Source organism: Bison bison, unplaced genomic scaffold (genome assembly GCF_000754665.1).
Source record: "Bison bison bison isolate TAMUID 2011002044 unplaced genomic scaffold, Bison_UMD1.0 scf7180017864291, whole genome shotgun sequence".
Lineage (NCBI taxonomy): Eukaryota > Metazoa > Chordata > Mammalia > Artiodactyla > Bovidae > Bison > Bison bison.
In genome coordinates this window covers 11,333,340-11,349,832 of record NW_011494863.1, presented here as the reverse complement: position 1 = coordinate 11,349,832, position 16,493 = coordinate 11,333,340, and the positions used below count along the sequence as shown (strand labels likewise).

Genomic DNA, 16,493 nt, shown 5'->3' with positions numbered 1-16,493 from the left:
GCGCCAGCCCCCCCCCCGTAGGGCAGGCTCTGCCGCTAGCCGGCTGGTTGGAGCAGCATGGAGAGTCTGGGTGCGCCAGCTGCTCACTGTTGTGTGTGCGGGGTCTCTCTCCGTCTGTCCTTTAACTTTGTAAAGTCCGATGCATCACTTACCTGCATCAAGCCTAGGAGGTTTCTCCTGGCACTGAGAGAATTCACTCAGTGACTGGCAGCCCTCAAGACTCTCCTGCCTTCAGAACTGTGCCTGCTCGCCTCCAGCCACATGGCACCTCCAGCCCCTCAGCCTCTCCAGGACCTTTAGCACCTCCACACCTCTGTTCCCCCGCTGCTCCCCTGGCCGGCACCCTCTCACCTCCCCGGGGGCCCTCCCTGACTTGTCTTCCGATGTCCCCAGCTCCCTCTGTCCTCTTGCCCTGCTTTATTGTCTCCATTGAGCCATCTGAAAATCTATTTTTTTCTACATTTTGTATTTGCAGTCCTATGTGTGTATGTATTTGAGTGGAATGCCTGTCTTAGCCACTAGAATGCAAACTACAGGGGACAGGAACTCTGTTTTGTTCAACTCTGAATCAGTGATGCCTGAAACGAATAGGTGCTTGGTGAAGTATTTAGATGGGAGCAATATTCAGCCTCAAAAGGGGAGGAAATGTCCATAGAGGCAACCACATAGGTGAGCCTTGAAGACATCATGCTGAGTGAGACCAGACAGTCACAAAGGGACAGATTCTGAATGATTCCAATTAAATCAGGTACCTGGGGCAGTCAGATGCACGAGATAAGTGGGAGGTGGGAACGGGGAGCTGTTGTTTAGTGAGCACAGTTTCAGTTTTTCAAGATGGAAAGCGTTCTGGAGATCTGTTGCACAACAGTGTGGGTGTACGTACCACCACCGAGCAGTGTACTGAGGAATGGTTGACGTGCTGAATCTTGTTATACTTGGTATCTCAGCACCGGTGAAAATAAACTAGCTGATACTTGGATGGGAGAGTGGGTGTGTGAATGGACCTATAGTTTCACCCTCCCTCCTAGCTCAGGAATTACCATTATCAGAGCTGTCAAGACCCTCAGACGTGGTCCTAAATCTTTCAATATACAATTAGGGAAACTGAGGCTTGAAGAATGGATGGTCCCTTTGTAAGGCCAAGCCAGACAGGGACTGGGCTCTCGGTGCCATAGGCACGGGGTGACCCGGCCCCTCTCACCACCTCCATGTGCTGTGCGGTGGGACCGCCCAGCCCCTGTCCTCCTGGGTCGGGATGATGTCCCAGACCCACCTGGCAGGCCCAGCTGACCCTTCCTCCCCTTCCTCCTCTTCTCCTCCCCAACCCCCAACAGAAGCCCAAGTACGAGGTGCGCTGGAAGATCATCGAGAGCTATGAAGGCAACAGCTACACCTTCATCGACCCCACCCAGCTGCCCTACAATGAGAAGTGGGAGTTCCCCCGGAACAACCTGCAGTTTGGTGAGCTGGGGTCTCTGCACCCACCACGCCCTCCTGTCACAGGGCCAGCATGGGTGGCAGGGAGCCTGTGGGCCCTTAGAGAGAGGCCCCTCTGGCACCCCAGGACCTGAGAAGGCTGTGTGTGTGTGTGGCAGGTAAGACCCTCGGAGCCGGCGCCTTCGGGAAGGTGGTGGAGGCCACGGCTTTTGGTCTGGGCAAGGAAGATGCTGTCCTGAAGGTGGCTGTGAAGATGCTGAAGTGTGAGTGCAGGAGGGGCTGGGGGATGGGGGAGCAGGTAGGAGGTGGTGGACACCACCGGGACGGTCTGTCCTGTGGTCACGTGGCATCGCCCACATTTTCGGCCTGTCAGAGCCTGGGATCGCAGGTGAAGCTGCTCTGTTTCCTTTGTGAGCTCCAGGCTTCCTCTTACTCCTGGGTGTGGAAGGGCTTCTGACTGAACCCCAAAGGGGCTGGGATAAGAGGCCTCCCTGGGCTCTGGCTTGGCCCCAGCTTGGCCCAAACCAGTTCAGTGACAGGCCACCTCTCCTCTCTCCCCCCACAACTCTCATGTCATTTATTCTGCCTCTTTCGGTGTCTGATTACCTTGGGCGCTCTGGGTGCCCCCTGCTTTGCTCCTGTGTCTCCTGTGTGTGGCCCTCCATGTCCTGCCCTTTTTCTGTGGCCCCACCTCCCAGCCACGGCGCATGCTGACGAGAAGGAAGCCCTCATGTCAGAGCTGAAGATCATGAGCCACCTGGGCCAGCACGAGAACATAGTCAACCTCTTGGGAGCCTGTACCCACGGAGGTGAGGGGCCCTGGCAGGCATGCGGGGCCACAATCTTGGGTGTCTGAGGGCCCCAGGGCGGCCTCACACCATCCATCTTCCCCTTCCCATCCCCACAAAGTGAAGGTAGGATCCCTGTCTGGGCACCCCTTGAATTCCTAGGCCAGACGCCTGGACTGGTCAGAAGCTGCTCGTGGATGACAGGCGGTTCTGAGAGCCCTGACCAGTGGCTCTCAGACATGTGTGGACATCAGAGTCACCTGGAAAAGGAGCAAAGAAAGCAGATCTCCAGGCCCTACTCCAGGGAGTCTGATGCTGTGGGTCTGGAGTGAGGCCCTTCAAATCTAACTTTAAGCCCCCACTCAAAGAGACTGGGCACTCACTGCAGGGCCCATAGAAGTGTCCCAGGATCAGTTGGGATTCAGCCCACCCCATTCTCTTCTCCTATAGCAGCTTTGACTTACATGGAACTGCCTTAGTTTTCCTTTGAAGAAAGAATTCTTCAGCTAGTTTTTCAGAGGGCCCTCTGCTCTAGACAGATGTGGTCACTGAGGCCCAGAAAGCATGGAGGGCTGCTTATAGACAAGCAGGATTAGAACCTGGGGCTCCAGAGTCACAGCCCAGGTTCTTATTGCCCTTTCCCCACATTCTTGTCCAGGTGGGGTGGTGGGTTAAGGGTGCACTGACCCCACTCTCTTGGGTGCTCTAGGCCCTGTCCTGGTCATCACGGAGTACTGTTGCTATGGTGACCTGCTCAACTTTCTGCGAAGGAAGGCTGAGGCCATGCTGGGACCCAGCCTGAGTCCAGGCCAGGATCCCGAGGCAGGCACCGGCTACAAGAACATCCACTTGGAAAAGAAATACATCCGCAGGTAGTATCCTGGCAAAGGCCAGGACTGGGAGGTGGGGCCCTGTGTCTATTCCCAAAGTCAGCTCAGGGTTGGGTGGCTATGTGGTCTTCACCTTCCCACTCGTGCTGTGGGGAGTAGCCACCCATATTATGTGGGCACTTCAGTTTGTCTCCTACTTATTCCTATTGTCCAAGGAATATTTGAGCCCCTACTATGTTCCAGGAGGATAGCGGGCAGAGATAGGCAGCTCACAGTCTGGTGGAGTCAGGTGTTAATCATTTTATCGTGCATATAAGATCCATTCAGGGCCCTAGAGACGGACAAGTCTTGGAGATAACGGCCCTATTTCTCCCATAGCGCCCATCCCAATTTTGAGTAGCCATGGGGACGTGGGATAGAGTCTGTTCCTTGTTGGATGAGAAGGTATCATCCAACACAAGGTTATCACGGCAAGCTGTGGCCAGGTCCTTGGTCCACGTGGGCCTGTTTCCCCAAGAAGCCATCCAGGCTGAACCTCTGAGTCTCTGCTCTCTCGCTCTGTAATGCTGTGATTCCTGGAAGCCACCCAGAGGCAAGTGGACAGAGCCACATGGGGAACCACAGAGAGGAAGTGGCCAGTTTTGTGTCACACACGAGTCAGAGGCAGAGGCGGAGCCTGGTTGGACCCTGCTGCTGCCGCCTTGTCCAGTGCTCACCTAAGCCACGCTGCTCTCCTGCAAGCCTTGGACTCAGGGCCTGTGAGGCTTCTGGGCCAGGCTGCTGGGAGCTGCAGCAGGATCAGGAGAAGGGTATACACTGAGCTCCTATTTTACCACTGTCAGCTACCCAGCCTGGGAAGCCAGAAGGGGAAGGAGACCATGTCACTCTATCCAGTGACCTTGAGCACGCGGGCTGGCAGCATCTGCTTCCTCTTCGGAGTTTCTGACACCCTTTGGAGAGGGTGGCTCATGCTGGGCCTCAGCAGGCTGGGAACTCAGGCCAGATCAACTTGAAATGAAAACAGAAGTCAAGTGTTAGCTCTTCCATTTTCACGATTTCAAGAGCAAGTGGCATGTGAACCAATCCTGCTAATGGGATCCCAGCCTACATTAATAGAAGTATAGTTTCTAGACAAAGGGAGAGAATAGTTTTTTGATGGTCAGACCATAAGTAAAACACTGGATTATTTTTCTGGGAACACTAGAGTAAGGACATCATCATGGTGCTCATCTCTATCACAGCAGGGGCAGGAGGTGAGAGGTCCAGGCTCCTATCTGGTTGAAACATTAGAAGGTGCTTCTCAATCTTAGCAGCTACCCAGAGCACACGCTCATAGTCTTCTGAGTGCTGTTAGCAATGTACAATCTCAGGCCCCTCCAGCCTTGCAGTCAGAATCTGCGTTCAAGTAAGATTCTCCAGGTGATTCACATGCACGGGAATTAGTTTAAGAAGCTCTAGACCAGGCCTCCACTCTGGCTGCACACCAGAACTGCCTAGAGAAAACTGGTAATCGGGAATGACTAGGTTTTGTCCCTAGTTCCCACAGTCTTTGGCCTGAGGGGGTCTGAGTATTTGGAGCTTCCCAGGGTGAAGCCAGAAGGGAGAGGCGCAGTGCAAACAAGTGGACTCAAAGAAGGGGCCCTGGCATAAGATCAAATCCTTGCTGGGGTGTTCCAGGGAAGAGGGAGACACTTCTTGAGGGCAGAGCAAGGACCAGGAAGAGGAACAGCCTGGGGGCAGACTAGCATCAGGAACAGTGGAAGACCTTCTAACAGGCAGAGCTGCCAAAGATGGAACAGGATGTAAGCTCCCTTACTGGACGGCCACGCAGAGGTCGCTGATCACTCAAGTGGGTGGGTCAGAAACTGAAGTCCAAGTTGACTCAGGGCCCTTCTTCTCTGCAGAATGGCTGGGCGAGGCCTGAGCTGGGCAGCAGAAATAATGGGCCCCTCTCCTCTGCAGGGACAGCGGCTTCTCCAGCCAGGGTGTGGACACCTATGTGGAGATGAGACCTGTGTCCACTTCGTCGTCAAATGACTCATTCTCTGAACAAGGTGCGAGGAGGTGCTGGGGCTGAGAAAGAGGAGGGGTTACTGGGGTCAATGCAGGGCAGGGAGGTCAGCGGGGCCATCCCAATGCCTCTCCCTGCCCCAGACCTGGACAAGGAGGACGGGCGGCCGCTGGAGCTGCGTGACCTGCTCCACTTCTCGAGCCAAGTGGCCCAGGGCATGGCCTTTCTTGCTTCCAAGAATGTAAGTCTCAGAAAATGGGTCCCTCTGTGTGGTCACCCAGGGGGGTGGGGGCAGCTGAACCCGTGAGGCTAGATGGGTGAGGACACGGGAGAGAAAATGGAGTTTGTGAAGGGGGCCGTGCTCCTCACAGCACAGACTGGGGAGTCTAGATCTTGAATGCTGGCTCTGCCACTTGCTGTGTGGCTTTGAGCAACTGCCGAACCTCTCCGAGCCCAGATTTCTACACCTATAAAGAGAGATGCAGTCGTAGGATGGCATGAGGGTAAGATAGGGTTACGGTGTGCGCAGACACTTAGGGGAGGGCCAGCCCTGAGGGTGGCAGCCGCTTGTCCTGTTAGCAGCTCCAGAGCGCCGTTTCTAGGCCCGAGCAGACCACCCAGCTTCTGAGGCAGCTCCTGCTGCTCTCAGCCAGAGGGCCAGTCACAGCAGGTTCTCAACACTGCCTGTCTGACCACGTGTTTTCTCTGACTTGGGTCATGGTAGAAGGCAGGGACTGGAGCCAGGGTACAGGAGCAAAAATGATGGCCACTGCCTCATCCGCCAAGCCCTCTGGGGCCCAGGCTGCTGCCCCTGCACCCTGGGCTCAAGCAGGGAGGGGCCAGGACTGACCTCAGTGCCTTCCCAGTGCATCCATCGGGACGTGGCGGCCAGAAACGTGCTGCTGACCAGCGGCCACGTGGCCAAGATTGGGGACTTTGGTCTGGCTCGGGACATCATGAATGACTCCAACTACATCGTTAAGGGCAATGTGAGTGCTGGGAGGGCTGGGCCAGGCTGGGGAGGGGTGGTGACCCGGGCCCACGGTGACCGGGGCCTGCTGTGCCAGGCTCGCCTGCCCGTGAAGTGGATGGCGCCAGAGAGCATCTTCGACTGCGTCTACACCGTTCAGAGCGACGTGTGGTCCTACGGCATCCTGCTCTGGGAGATCTTCTCACTCGGTGAGCTGCTGGCCCAGTCAGGCTCAGCGTGCGGCTGGCTGGTGCCTGGTGACCCATGGCACCTGTAGCTCCTGGAGGATGCTGGCCCAGGAGGCTTGGAGGTCAGCGCTGAGCAAAGGCTGCTGAGGGCGCAGGGGTGGGGGAAGCATCTTAAAACCAAGTGTCGTGGCTCCCAACGTGGGCTGAGCCCCTCCACCCCGACAGCACTCCCTCCAGAGTGTTTCCTCACCTGTCTGCTTGGACAGCTGCTCCTCCCTTAAATGCCGTTTCCCCTCGTCTGAAACGTACACATCCCTGAAGACCCAGCGCCCACCTCTGAGGCACCAAGACAAGCACTTGGGCTCGGCCCGTCGGTGTGGTCCTCCACCGACCAAAGCCTGTGCTGGAATTCTGCGGTGTAATGAAACCTGGGCGAAGGTTTCTACATCCTAGAAGTCTATAATAAGCAGGACACCTTTTGCAGCGCCTGGCCTGTAGTAAGCGCTTGTTAAGGGGAGCTGCTGTTCGATTACCATGTCCAGCTGGGACCTGCCACCCAGCCCCGCCAAGATGTAGGGGACAGCAGGCGCTGAGCATCATCTTTTCCGTGATCTTACCTTTTGCAGGGCTCAACCCCTACCCTGGTATCCTGGTGAACAGCAAGTTCTATAAGCTGGTGAAGGATGGATACCAAATGGCTCAGCCCGCGTTTGCCCCAGAGAACATGTAAGCGAAGTACCCCCAGGTTTGGTGGAAGCGGATGGAAAGGTGTGTGGCCCGTCTTTCCAGTCCAGTGTTCTAGGGCCAGGTTTCCTCTCGCCCAGAGTGGACTAACATGGACCCCTTTTAGCAAGTTTAGGGTTTCCAAGGGTTTTCCAGGTAGCATGGAGGACATTCTCAAAAAGGGATCTTAACAGGGGCTGGCCCCAAGACAGATGACGAATGTTTAATTCGGACTCTGTGATTATGAGCCCAAGAAGGCTCTTCTCTTTTCTTCTGTCCTGGCTGCCAGCCTCTTGCTCAACACAGCCACTAGCCACTGCAGTCTCTTAACCGCCTCCTGACAGCCAGCCCACCACAAGCTCCTCGCTGGCTCCCTGCCCTCACCACAGCCCTTCCGCAGGCCCACTGGCCCGTCTCGCCCAGTGTCCTCCAGCCACCGTCTCCCCACAGCTGGTCCCTGTGCCACCCAGGCGCTCCCTGCCAAGGTGGATGCACGCAGCCCACTAACCAGCTCCTCATCCACTTTAGTACTACCACCAAGCAGCCGCTTAAACCTACCTGCAGGCAGCAAGGGTGCCCCTTTGTGCCAAGAGCTTGGGCAGATAGCATCCCTGAGGTTTTTTTCTCCTCAATTTTCAGGCCCATTCTGACAAAAAGCCCCCTTTCCCAGGGTTACCGGAAAGATTAAAGTGCACTGGTCTTGTGCTAAGCTCACTTCTGACTCAGTTTCAGGACCTCTGCCAGGCAGGAGTGAGTGAGTGAGTGAGTGAGTGTGTATACGTATGTGTGCACACGTACGTGATGACTCCCAGGCCCACGAGCTGCTGCTTCCTCTCCCGTCTCAGATACAGCATCATGCAGGCCTGCTGGGCCCTGGAGCCGACGTGCAGACCCACCTTCCAGCAGATCTGCTCCCTCCTCCAGGAGCAGGTTCAGGTGGACAGGAGAGAGCAGGTGAGTGGGACCAGGCTCACGGTGGGTGGCTCGGTTAGAGCTGAGCCTGACCCTTCGGGACTGACCATCCCCTGGCCTCTCTGCACCCAGGACTACAGCAATCTGCCGAGCAGTGGCAGCAGCAGCAGCGAGCCAGAGGAGGAGAGCTCCAGCGAACACCTGACCTGCTGTGAGCAGGGCGACATCGCCCAGCCCCTGCTGCAACCCAACAACTACCAGTTCTGCTGAGGAGGGGGCCACAGGAAGTACCACCCTCCCTGCCTCCAAGCTCGCACCTCCTCCGTGGATGGGGCACCACAGGGAGAACACAGACTCTGCCCTCCGTCTTTTCTCTCAACAGCCCGGCCCAGCTCTGAAACTCAGGAATGGGGGATCTATAGGAGGCTGGTGAGAACCCCACTCCCAGGGTCTGGGCCATCACTGCCAGTCGGGGACTGGGGATGAGCCCCACCCCACCCCTCCAGTTCTCAAAGCTGTGGCCTCAGCTTCACTATGCCAACTGGGAGAATACCCAGCTCACTCTTAACCTGTTCCCACTTCTGGGAACCACCTCCCTTCCATCCCTCCTGTTTCAATGGAAATGGACTGATTTGGTGATTGAAGTTCCCAAGAGCTACCCAAACACGAGAAACCAAGGTTCCTTGGGCCTTGGCAGAATGGAGGGGACACCCACGGAGTGACTTGATGAGAGCAGACAGATGCTTAGGGCTGTGCTCAGGCCCTGGGAGCAGGCTGGCTCCTTTGGAAGAACCTAATTGTCCCCCTCTGCCTCTAAGCCTTCTCTCCACAGCCCCACCCCGCCCTGGGTCTGGTACTGCTGCAATGAGCCAGGTGGCAGCTAAAAGCTTGGGAGTGTTCTGTCTGGCCCCCACCATACTGAGGTGGAAGGCAGGGGACCCGTGTGGCTGGCCACACCAAGCAAGCAGCACTCGCTCCAGGTTGACTCATCGTAACTAACAGTCACAAAGTGGAATGTCCCTGTCAGCATTAAACTAACCCCATTAACACAACTGGCCTCTGTGTCTTTGTGCCCTGCCGACTTCCAGGGACCTCCTCCGTCCTTCCCTGGTGAGTAACCCTCCCCAGCACCTCTGGGGCCCAGCCACACTGTACCCCACACAACGAGACTGGAACTGACTCTTGTTGCACCCAAACCATATAATTTAATAAACTTTATTCAGGTCAGGGGAAGAGAGAGGGGGGAAAAAAAGCCATCTATCCCACTCCTCTCAATAAATTAACACGGCCAGTTCCCGTGCCCTAAGCAAACCATGGGCACTTGAGCCAGTCCTGCTGTTTCCTTACGACCCAGTCTGCTTCCCCTTCACAGAAGGGAGTTTTCCTACTGCCACCGGGTCATGCCATGCTCACAGGCCACTTCCTCTTTGGGGGAGGAAAGAAGCTGCAGCAGCAGTGGCCAGGAGAGGAGGGGTCCTCACAGCCTGAGGCAGAGGAGAGTCCTGGAAGGGAGCACTGGCTCGCCCCTTCAACCCGCTCAGCTGCCCCCAGATGTGGGTGCAGAAGAACAGGAGATGCAAGCCTCCTCTGGGAGAACAAAGAGCCCACAGGGACCCTCAGAGCTAAGGGAGGCCCCGAGGCAAAGGCAACAGGCCGCAGGGGAGGGAAACGGCATCCCCAGGCGGGAAGGGCAGCCTCGGCCCAGCCAGGGCCTCCACCCCAACCCGCAGGCGCCCCCGGGGAAGCAGCAGTCTCCCCGCCTTCTCTCAGCCTCCCCGTCTCTCTAGTGGACACACGGCGCCACCCACGGTGCCTCTGGGTCTAGTAAGGAGCGTCCTGGTGCCTCTTCTGACCGCTGGAAGGCTGAGAACCAAGGACCCCGGGCTCCACTGAGCTCAGGAAATGGAAGCTCTTTGGTCAGTCCCAGCCTCAGAGGCTGGTCCCCTGGATGGATGTGCCTCGGGCAAGGGCCTTGCTATGGCTTGAGACGTGCGGTCCCTGGGCAAGTGCCCGGCTTACTCTGTGGCTGTGGCCCCGTCTTCTTCCTCCCCGTCCTCCTCCACCTCCGTCTTGATCTGAGCAACCCCAAGGCGGTAGAGGGTGTCACGGATGACCACCTCACCAGGCTGGCAGCTCTGCACAATGTCGTGGATCTGCCGGTTGACAATCTCGCGGCTGGTGAGGAAGTCCATGAGGCGGTTGTAGAGGTAATAGTGGGTGGCGTTGTCAAAGGCGATGGGCCGCTGGCGGATGCTGTTTGGTTTGCTGTCTGCAAAGGAGGCCAGGATGGCTGCATAGGGTGCCAACTCAGGACACAGGGCCAAGGAGTGGTGTCCAGCACTGGGGTCGCCAGGACTGGACTGTGTGCCTGCGTGGACGATGCGCCGTGTGGCAGTCTTGGTGACCGGGTGCTGGACAGAGTGCTCGGCCTCTGTCATGTCCACTGTATAATGCTGGTCCAGGAGTTCTGGGCAGGACACACTCTAGAAAGGAGATGGAAAGCCATTGTGATGAGAGGAAAGGTTAAGGTCCAAGCTGTGCGAAGGATGGAGTGAAAGCCGTGGGCTCAGCCAGCTCCGTTTCAGTCCTCCGTTACCACAGGGCAGGCACATCTCCTGGGTAAGTCCCCTGTTCCTCCTCCCCGGGCCTCTGTTTCCTCATACCATGAGGAGGACAGGAACAGGGGCCACCACCCAGAGCAGATGCCAGATTACCAGTGCTGCTCTTATCCTGTCCGTGTCTCATCAATTCTGCCCAGGGCTGCAGGGGAGGTTCCCCCAGAGATTCTGATGTCCTTCTGCAATGCCCCTCACCAACTCACGAGCGAGCAAGGCCCAAGAAGTAATAAGAAAAAGGTGAGTGATGACAATGATGTCCCCTTGCTCCTACCAGTCTAATGTCTCTTCCAGCAAAGGGCAAGTGCCTGTGCTAAGAACCAAAGCCTGAGACAACGCACTAAGACAGAGGCCAGAGCTCTGCTATTAATCTGCTGTGGGACTCTCAACTGGTCCATTTCCCCTCGTGGCCTTACTTTCCCCTTTTAGTTAGAGGAAAGAGGCTGAGAAGGTCAGCATTTTCTAAGCCTCTGTGCCTCCAGATCACAACACAATGAATCCCATGCAGCAGATTCAGGCAAAGCCAAAGTAGGGCTGCTCTGGGCCTTTAGTATATTCTCGGAGGTGGCAATTTTCTAGGCTCATCTGCAAGGTAATCCCTTTGACCCCCATGATACCTGTGTTTTCACCCTGGGTACATTAAATGACATGCTGTGGCCTCACACACAAGGTCAGTGGAGATTTGTGGCAGAAATACTGGTTCCAGAGTTCTGAGACAAAACACTGGTAGAGAAAAAGGAGATACTGGATGGTTCACAGAAGACCTGCCCAAAGAACCAGGGGGTGAGGCATGGTCAGCCTTGTGGGATTTTAGAAGGGAACGTACCACTGGTGGCTCCGTGGGGCTAGAGAAACAGCCCTGATTCCTCCCCCACATCTGGTTGGTCAGGTCCGGGTAGCAGAGGTCAGCACACAGGGCCACAGGTGTGGCCATGTCAACTACGTACACAGGAGGCCAATGGCGGGAAGAGACGAGCAGATCCACGTGGTCGAGGGCACTCTCACCCCGCACAAGATACTTGGAGCCACAGACCACCTGGTGGAGACGGAGGGTACAGCACAGGGTGAGGAAGGCAATCTGCAGACACGGGTCCACTCAGTTCCTCCTAGGACGGTGAACAATCAGGCTCCGTGACTGAAGTCCCGCCATCCTATAGGAGCCCATGACATTCCACTTCCCTCCTGCTTCTGTCCCTAAGTAAAGTCGCCACTTCACTCCCACATGGGAGAATAGCACCCAAGCCTCAAATGAGGCTGAAACATACCCCCCACCTCCCCAAGACATTGGCTCCAAACCCCCCTTGACATCACATCCCTAAACCCCATCTAGTCTGATGGTTCCCAAGCTGCATGGTACCTACAGCTCAGAGATGGTTAGAAGTGAAAGTGCCTGGGTCTCCCTCCGAATCCACAGAATCAGCCTCTGGGGGTGGCATCTAAACACCTGTACTGCAAGCAGCCCCCTACCAGACCCTGAGGGAGCTGTCCAGATGGGCACCTCTGGTGAAGGCTACACCTCCACCAGCAGGATTCCACAAATGCCAGGCTACTGCAGGGCAGCTCTGTGTCCACTTTCTGTCCACTGTGTTCAATTCTGCCTCTACCTCCCTCCCTCCACAGCAGTGCTGGCTATTGCTTCCAGGTAGTATTGCTGCCCCCTCACACCCGAGTCCTTGTGAGATGGATGCCAGTCACATAACACGATGCTCAGAGCAGGCTCTGACTGCTCAGGGGTTATAAAAAAAGGCTGATGGCCTGACTCCCTTTTGATGGCCAGTCCCCTGCCTACTCTGAACTGAAGGCTTTGTGAAGCTGTCTTCCCCAGTCATCACTCACTTTTTTAGGAGGCTTCGCACCCCGGCATCGTCTTGGTTTGGGATGACTGTCACACAGGGTGCAACCCTCTCAGAGCTATCCTGGCAGATGCCCACCCTATGCACGCTCTCTACAGACCTAAGGAGTGGTCTTCTGAGAACCCAAATCAGACCATCTCTGTTCAAACCATCTAAAGGGCCCCTCATCACTCTCGGAAGAAAATCCAAACCGGTCCTCTGGCCCACAAAGCGCTAAAGGATCTGGCCTCCAGTGACCCCTCCCACCTCCCTCCTCTGTTCACTAGGCTCCCCTCTCAGGACTCAGGGGTCACACCCCTTCCCCAGCTCACATGGGGCTCTCAGCCTCCTCTGGCTGCCTCACTGGGCAGCAGGTTCTTCTCCGCTGCTTTCTATCTCCTATCCTTGTCTAGTTCCTGTAGAACCGTTTCCACGAGCCATGAAAAAGTCGCTGAGTCATGTCCAACTCTTTGCAACCCCATGGAGTGTATAGTCCATGGGATTCTCTAGGCCAGAATACTGGAGTGGGTAGACGTTCCCTTCTCCAGGGGATCTTCCCAACCCAGGGATCAACCCAGGCCTCCCGCATTGCAGGCGGATTGTTTGCCAGCGGAGCCACGGCCTTGGTGACTTTGTTTCTCAGTATGAGGGCAGTGAGGAGGAGCGAGGTCTTTGCCGCTCACCCTCGTACTCTCCACCGCTGGTGCAGAGGCCAGCACATAAAAGCGCGTTTAGTACTCGCTGGTGATGACCAGAAGGAGCTGTTCCACAGCGGCCTAGCGACCTAAGTGCCAGCTCCAGGATGAGCTGGAGGGATCAGATCCTCTGTGTGGGTAAACTGCCATGAACAAGCTCACCCCGAGTTCCTCGTCACCCTCTTACCTGGTGGGGGCACACCTTGTAGACTTTGCCCCCTGTGAGATGAGGTGGGGGCTGTCGAGCTCTGGCTCCATTCTGAACAGATTCATAGAGGGCCAACAAGGAGAAGCAGAGCTGCTCCTAAGCAGAACAAGGTTAAACGGTGGTAAATGCTCAGGGACCAGGCTTGGCCACAGCAACGAACGCTTGCTCAGGGCGAGTGAATCAACTGGTAAGACCAGAGCAGGCCTTTAAGCCTCACCAGCCTGACGTCCTATACCTAAAGGTACAGATGGGAACACCAAGGCCCTGAAAGGACCAGGTCACAGACAGAGCCAGCCACACTGCTCAAGCTGCCAGGCTCTGAGGCCTGGGTTCTCCTACTACTATTTACAGGGCAGGGAAGGCATCAAAGAGGAGCCAACATTTGGATCTGAACTTAGCGCATAGGATTTTTAAGAGCGAAATACATAATATGTGGGTAAAATATGCACACATGCATGCGTGCTCTATGAATGCTACAGCACTTGTTTCCTAAGAGCCTGGAGAGGTGATAACCAGACACTGCAAACATCATGACGCTACTATTTTGGTTATTGTCACTTTGCAAATGAGGAGAATGAGGCTCAGTTTATCCAAGATCACACACAGTCAGTGGGAGAGCCTGGATTCTTGAACCAAGTCTGGACCCACTACCTTCAACAGAGGAACTGCCTGGATGCAAAGGGCCTCACATGCAAGGCCTGACCCAGCTGCTGGCTATCGCCCAGGCTCCCCTGCCCGCCAGCACCCTCTGTCCCAAACACGTACCCAGTCAAGGGGATTTGTATCCCTGGCCAGAAAAACTGCCCACCAGAAAGTCCCTGTCCCCAGCACCACCTGGAGACCCACCTTGGAGTCTTCTGCCCTGAAGGGGATGCCACACTGCCTCAGCAGGCACTGCAGCTCCTCCTCGCTGTAGGAGCCGATCTCCTCAAGCTTGCACGCGCCCTCCTGGAGCAGGCGCACCAAGGCACTGCCGTTGCCTGCAAGAGATGACGAGCTGCTGGGAGGCGCTGCTGCAGCCACCAAATGCCCTAGGAGTCCCTCACACGTGAGGATGGACGAGCGGGGGCCAGTCCACAGTCGAGCACGCTCTGCCCCAAGCAGAGCCTGGCAGCTGAGAGAGGGGAACTCAAGGCAGGCCTTAGGGTGTTCTACAGACGCCTGAGGTCTCTTGGAACCGGCCTTCTGCCTCTGAAGGTCCAGGGAAGATATCCAGCAGAGTACTGGTGCAGACAGCCCCCCAAACTTCGGCTTTTAACCTTTTAAGTTTCAAAACCATGATCTCAGATGCTTACCAAAACGCAGCAACAAGAGGAACAGCAGCTCTCATTTTAAAAATGCTCTTGATATGCTACATTCCTGAATCTACTGATCAACAGAACTATGTGGGGGCCTTACTTATAAAATCAATTTAGCAGGCCATAGCAGAGTTGGACACGACTGAAGCGACTTAGCAGCAGCAGCCAGGATTTTAAAAATGAAATAAAAGAGCATTTGTTAAGGAAAAGGACGGTTTTATGAAAGTTGTGTTACTTACAGACACATACACACGTGCTACTTAAAAGAGCAGCACACTGAGGAACAATGGAGAACCTACTGCTTAAACAAGAAACTCCGCTCACTTAACTGTCACAACAACTTAGGTGGTGGGTAAAGTATCATACCCCTCTGTAAACAAAACAACAGAGGCTAGGGCAATGAAGAGATGCGGCAGAGGCCACATGGCTACCAAGTGACACAGCTAGGAAACCCAGGTTGTCGGAAACCGACGTTCTCAAAGGAGCCACCTGAGGGCTTCTCAACATGTAAGCACAGAGCACCTGCAAAACCACCCGAAAGACCTGCTGAGCAAGCCTGCCTCCCCCTACGTCTGTCCTGAGACTCTCTGGGTTGCAGCCCTGACCTCAGCATTTTTCAGAGGGTTCCCACCATTCAGTGCAGGGCATGCCAGAAGGCTGACAAGGTCTGTGGGTCGGTCCTAGACAATTTGGCTAATAGCTCTTCAAAACTCTGCACATGACTTGATTCTCCAGGGGATTTTGTCACAGGTTGTCACTATCTTTCCAGAAAGCTCTCTGGGTGGCCTTGGCCCCCTCTCTAGCACTCATGCTGTCTGGCTACAAACAACCTTCCAGACTCCACAGGACCGTGCCCTGACCCCAGGCACCAGCAGGTGGCCTCACCAGGTACTGGCTGCACGTCCAGGCTCTTGTCTTTCTCGGTGTTGACGACCACAGCTCCTCTCATGAGTGGTGGGAAGAAGGGGGCAATGACGGAGGCGTCAAACCTGGTGATGGGGATGCTGGCTGGGAAGGCCACCTGCTCAATCACCTCTGTCTCCATTGTGGCCCAGAAGTCCTCCACGTTGACCTCACTAGATGCCAGGAAGTCAGGCCAGGTGAACTAAAAGGTCAAAGAAAAACAGTCAAAACATTATGAGTCACAGAACATCAGTAACAACACACAACAGCCTACTGTCTCAACACAGGCTGAGCAGGAGCAGGAAAAGTGAGAGCCGTATCCTGCTGGGATACCCCAAATTTAACATCTTAGTGCCTTGCCTCCCTGCTCCCTCCCACACCACTGTGTTCCCCAAGACCTAAGTTCCTTCTGCATCTCTGCCTGTCATTTTCGCTGCCTGGCCAGGAGAGGTTAGCTACCAGCCTATCATGTGCCGGACACTGGCTAATTAACTACTACTATACAACCCAGCGGAGAAGGAAATGGCAACCCACTCCAGTGTTCTTGCCTGGAGAATCCCAGGGACGGGGGAGCCTGGTGGGCTGCCGTCTATGGGGTCGCACAGAGTCGGACACGACTGAAGTGACTTAGCAGCAGCAACAGCATACAAGCCAGAGGTGGCCTGAGGTAAGACCAGACCACCAGAGTGAGGGACAGAATGAGAATGTGAACCAAGATCTAGCGCCAAACCCTTAATCCCTAAGCCTGGCTTGCAGGAGTCATGAGCGTAAAATTCAGCGGCACTTGCCCACTTTCAAGGCCCTTTTGTTTCCTCCCTCCCCACGAAGGTCCTTCCGACATGCATCGATCTCCTCTACATGCAGCACGTACCATCCACTGTAGACATCTAGCCTTGTGCTATTCAATTCTCCTTCTTGTGAGCCCTCTGATGCGACCCCGAAGACAGACCCTGATCCTAGTACCTCATCAGAGTCATTTGTGTTCCTCAGCAATGCTGATACCTGGGCTCCATCTCAACCTGGATGAACTAAATCCCTAAGTTTGCATTTTTAAAAGTGTCCCTAGGTGAGTGGTTCTCAAGG

General features: G+C 55.5%; 2 protein-coding genes across 5 annotated transcripts in view; one reads left to right on the top strand and one right to left on the bottom strand.

The window, feature by feature from the left end:
- CSF1R (colony stimulating factor 1 receptor) overlaps positions 1 to 8,911 on the top strand; it is a 31,776-nt gene extending 22,865 nt beyond the window's left edge. Inside the window, exons 11-21 of the mRNA XM_010850552.1 lie at positions 1,335 to 1,461; positions 1,596 to 1,700; positions 2,136 to 2,246; positions 2,935 to 3,097; positions 5,018 to 5,109; positions 5,210 to 5,307; positions 5,933 to 6,055; positions 6,134 to 6,245; positions 6,851 to 6,950; positions 7,793 to 7,901; positions 7,992 to 8,911. Of these exons, the coding sequence (XP_010848854.1) occupies positions 1,335 to 1,461; positions 1,596 to 1,700; positions 2,136 to 2,246; positions 2,935 to 3,097; positions 5,018 to 5,109; positions 5,210 to 5,307; positions 5,933 to 6,055; positions 6,134 to 6,245; positions 6,851 to 6,950; positions 7,793 to 7,901; positions 7,992 to 8,129 (1,278 nt within the window). The 3' untranslated portion in view covers positions 8,130 to 8,911. The remainder of the gene's footprint in view (positions 1 to 1,334; positions 1,462 to 1,595; positions 1,701 to 2,135; positions 2,247 to 2,934; positions 3,098 to 5,017; positions 5,110 to 5,209; positions 5,308 to 5,932; positions 6,056 to 6,133; positions 6,246 to 6,850; positions 6,951 to 7,792; positions 7,902 to 7,991) is intronic.
- Positions 8,124 to 16,493, bottom strand: part of HMGXB3 (HMG box domain containing 3) — a 62,011-nt gene continuing 53,641 nt past the window's right edge. For all 4 annotated transcript variants that reach the window (XM_010850557.1, XM_010850554.1, XM_010850556.1 and 1 more), the window contains 5 exons: positions 15,393 to 15,612; positions 14,056 to 14,189; positions 13,189 to 13,305; positions 11,301 to 11,510; positions 8,124 to 10,342 (listed from right to left, as the gene is read on the bottom strand). In XM_010850557.1, the coding sequence (XP_010848859.1) occupies positions 9,875 to 10,342; positions 11,301 to 11,510; positions 13,189 to 13,305; positions 14,056 to 14,189; positions 15,393 to 15,612 (1,149 nt within the window). In that variant the 3' untranslated portion in view covers positions 8,124 to 9,874. The remainder of the gene's footprint in view (positions 10,343 to 11,300; positions 11,511 to 13,188; positions 13,306 to 14,055; positions 14,190 to 15,392; positions 15,613 to 16,493) is intronic.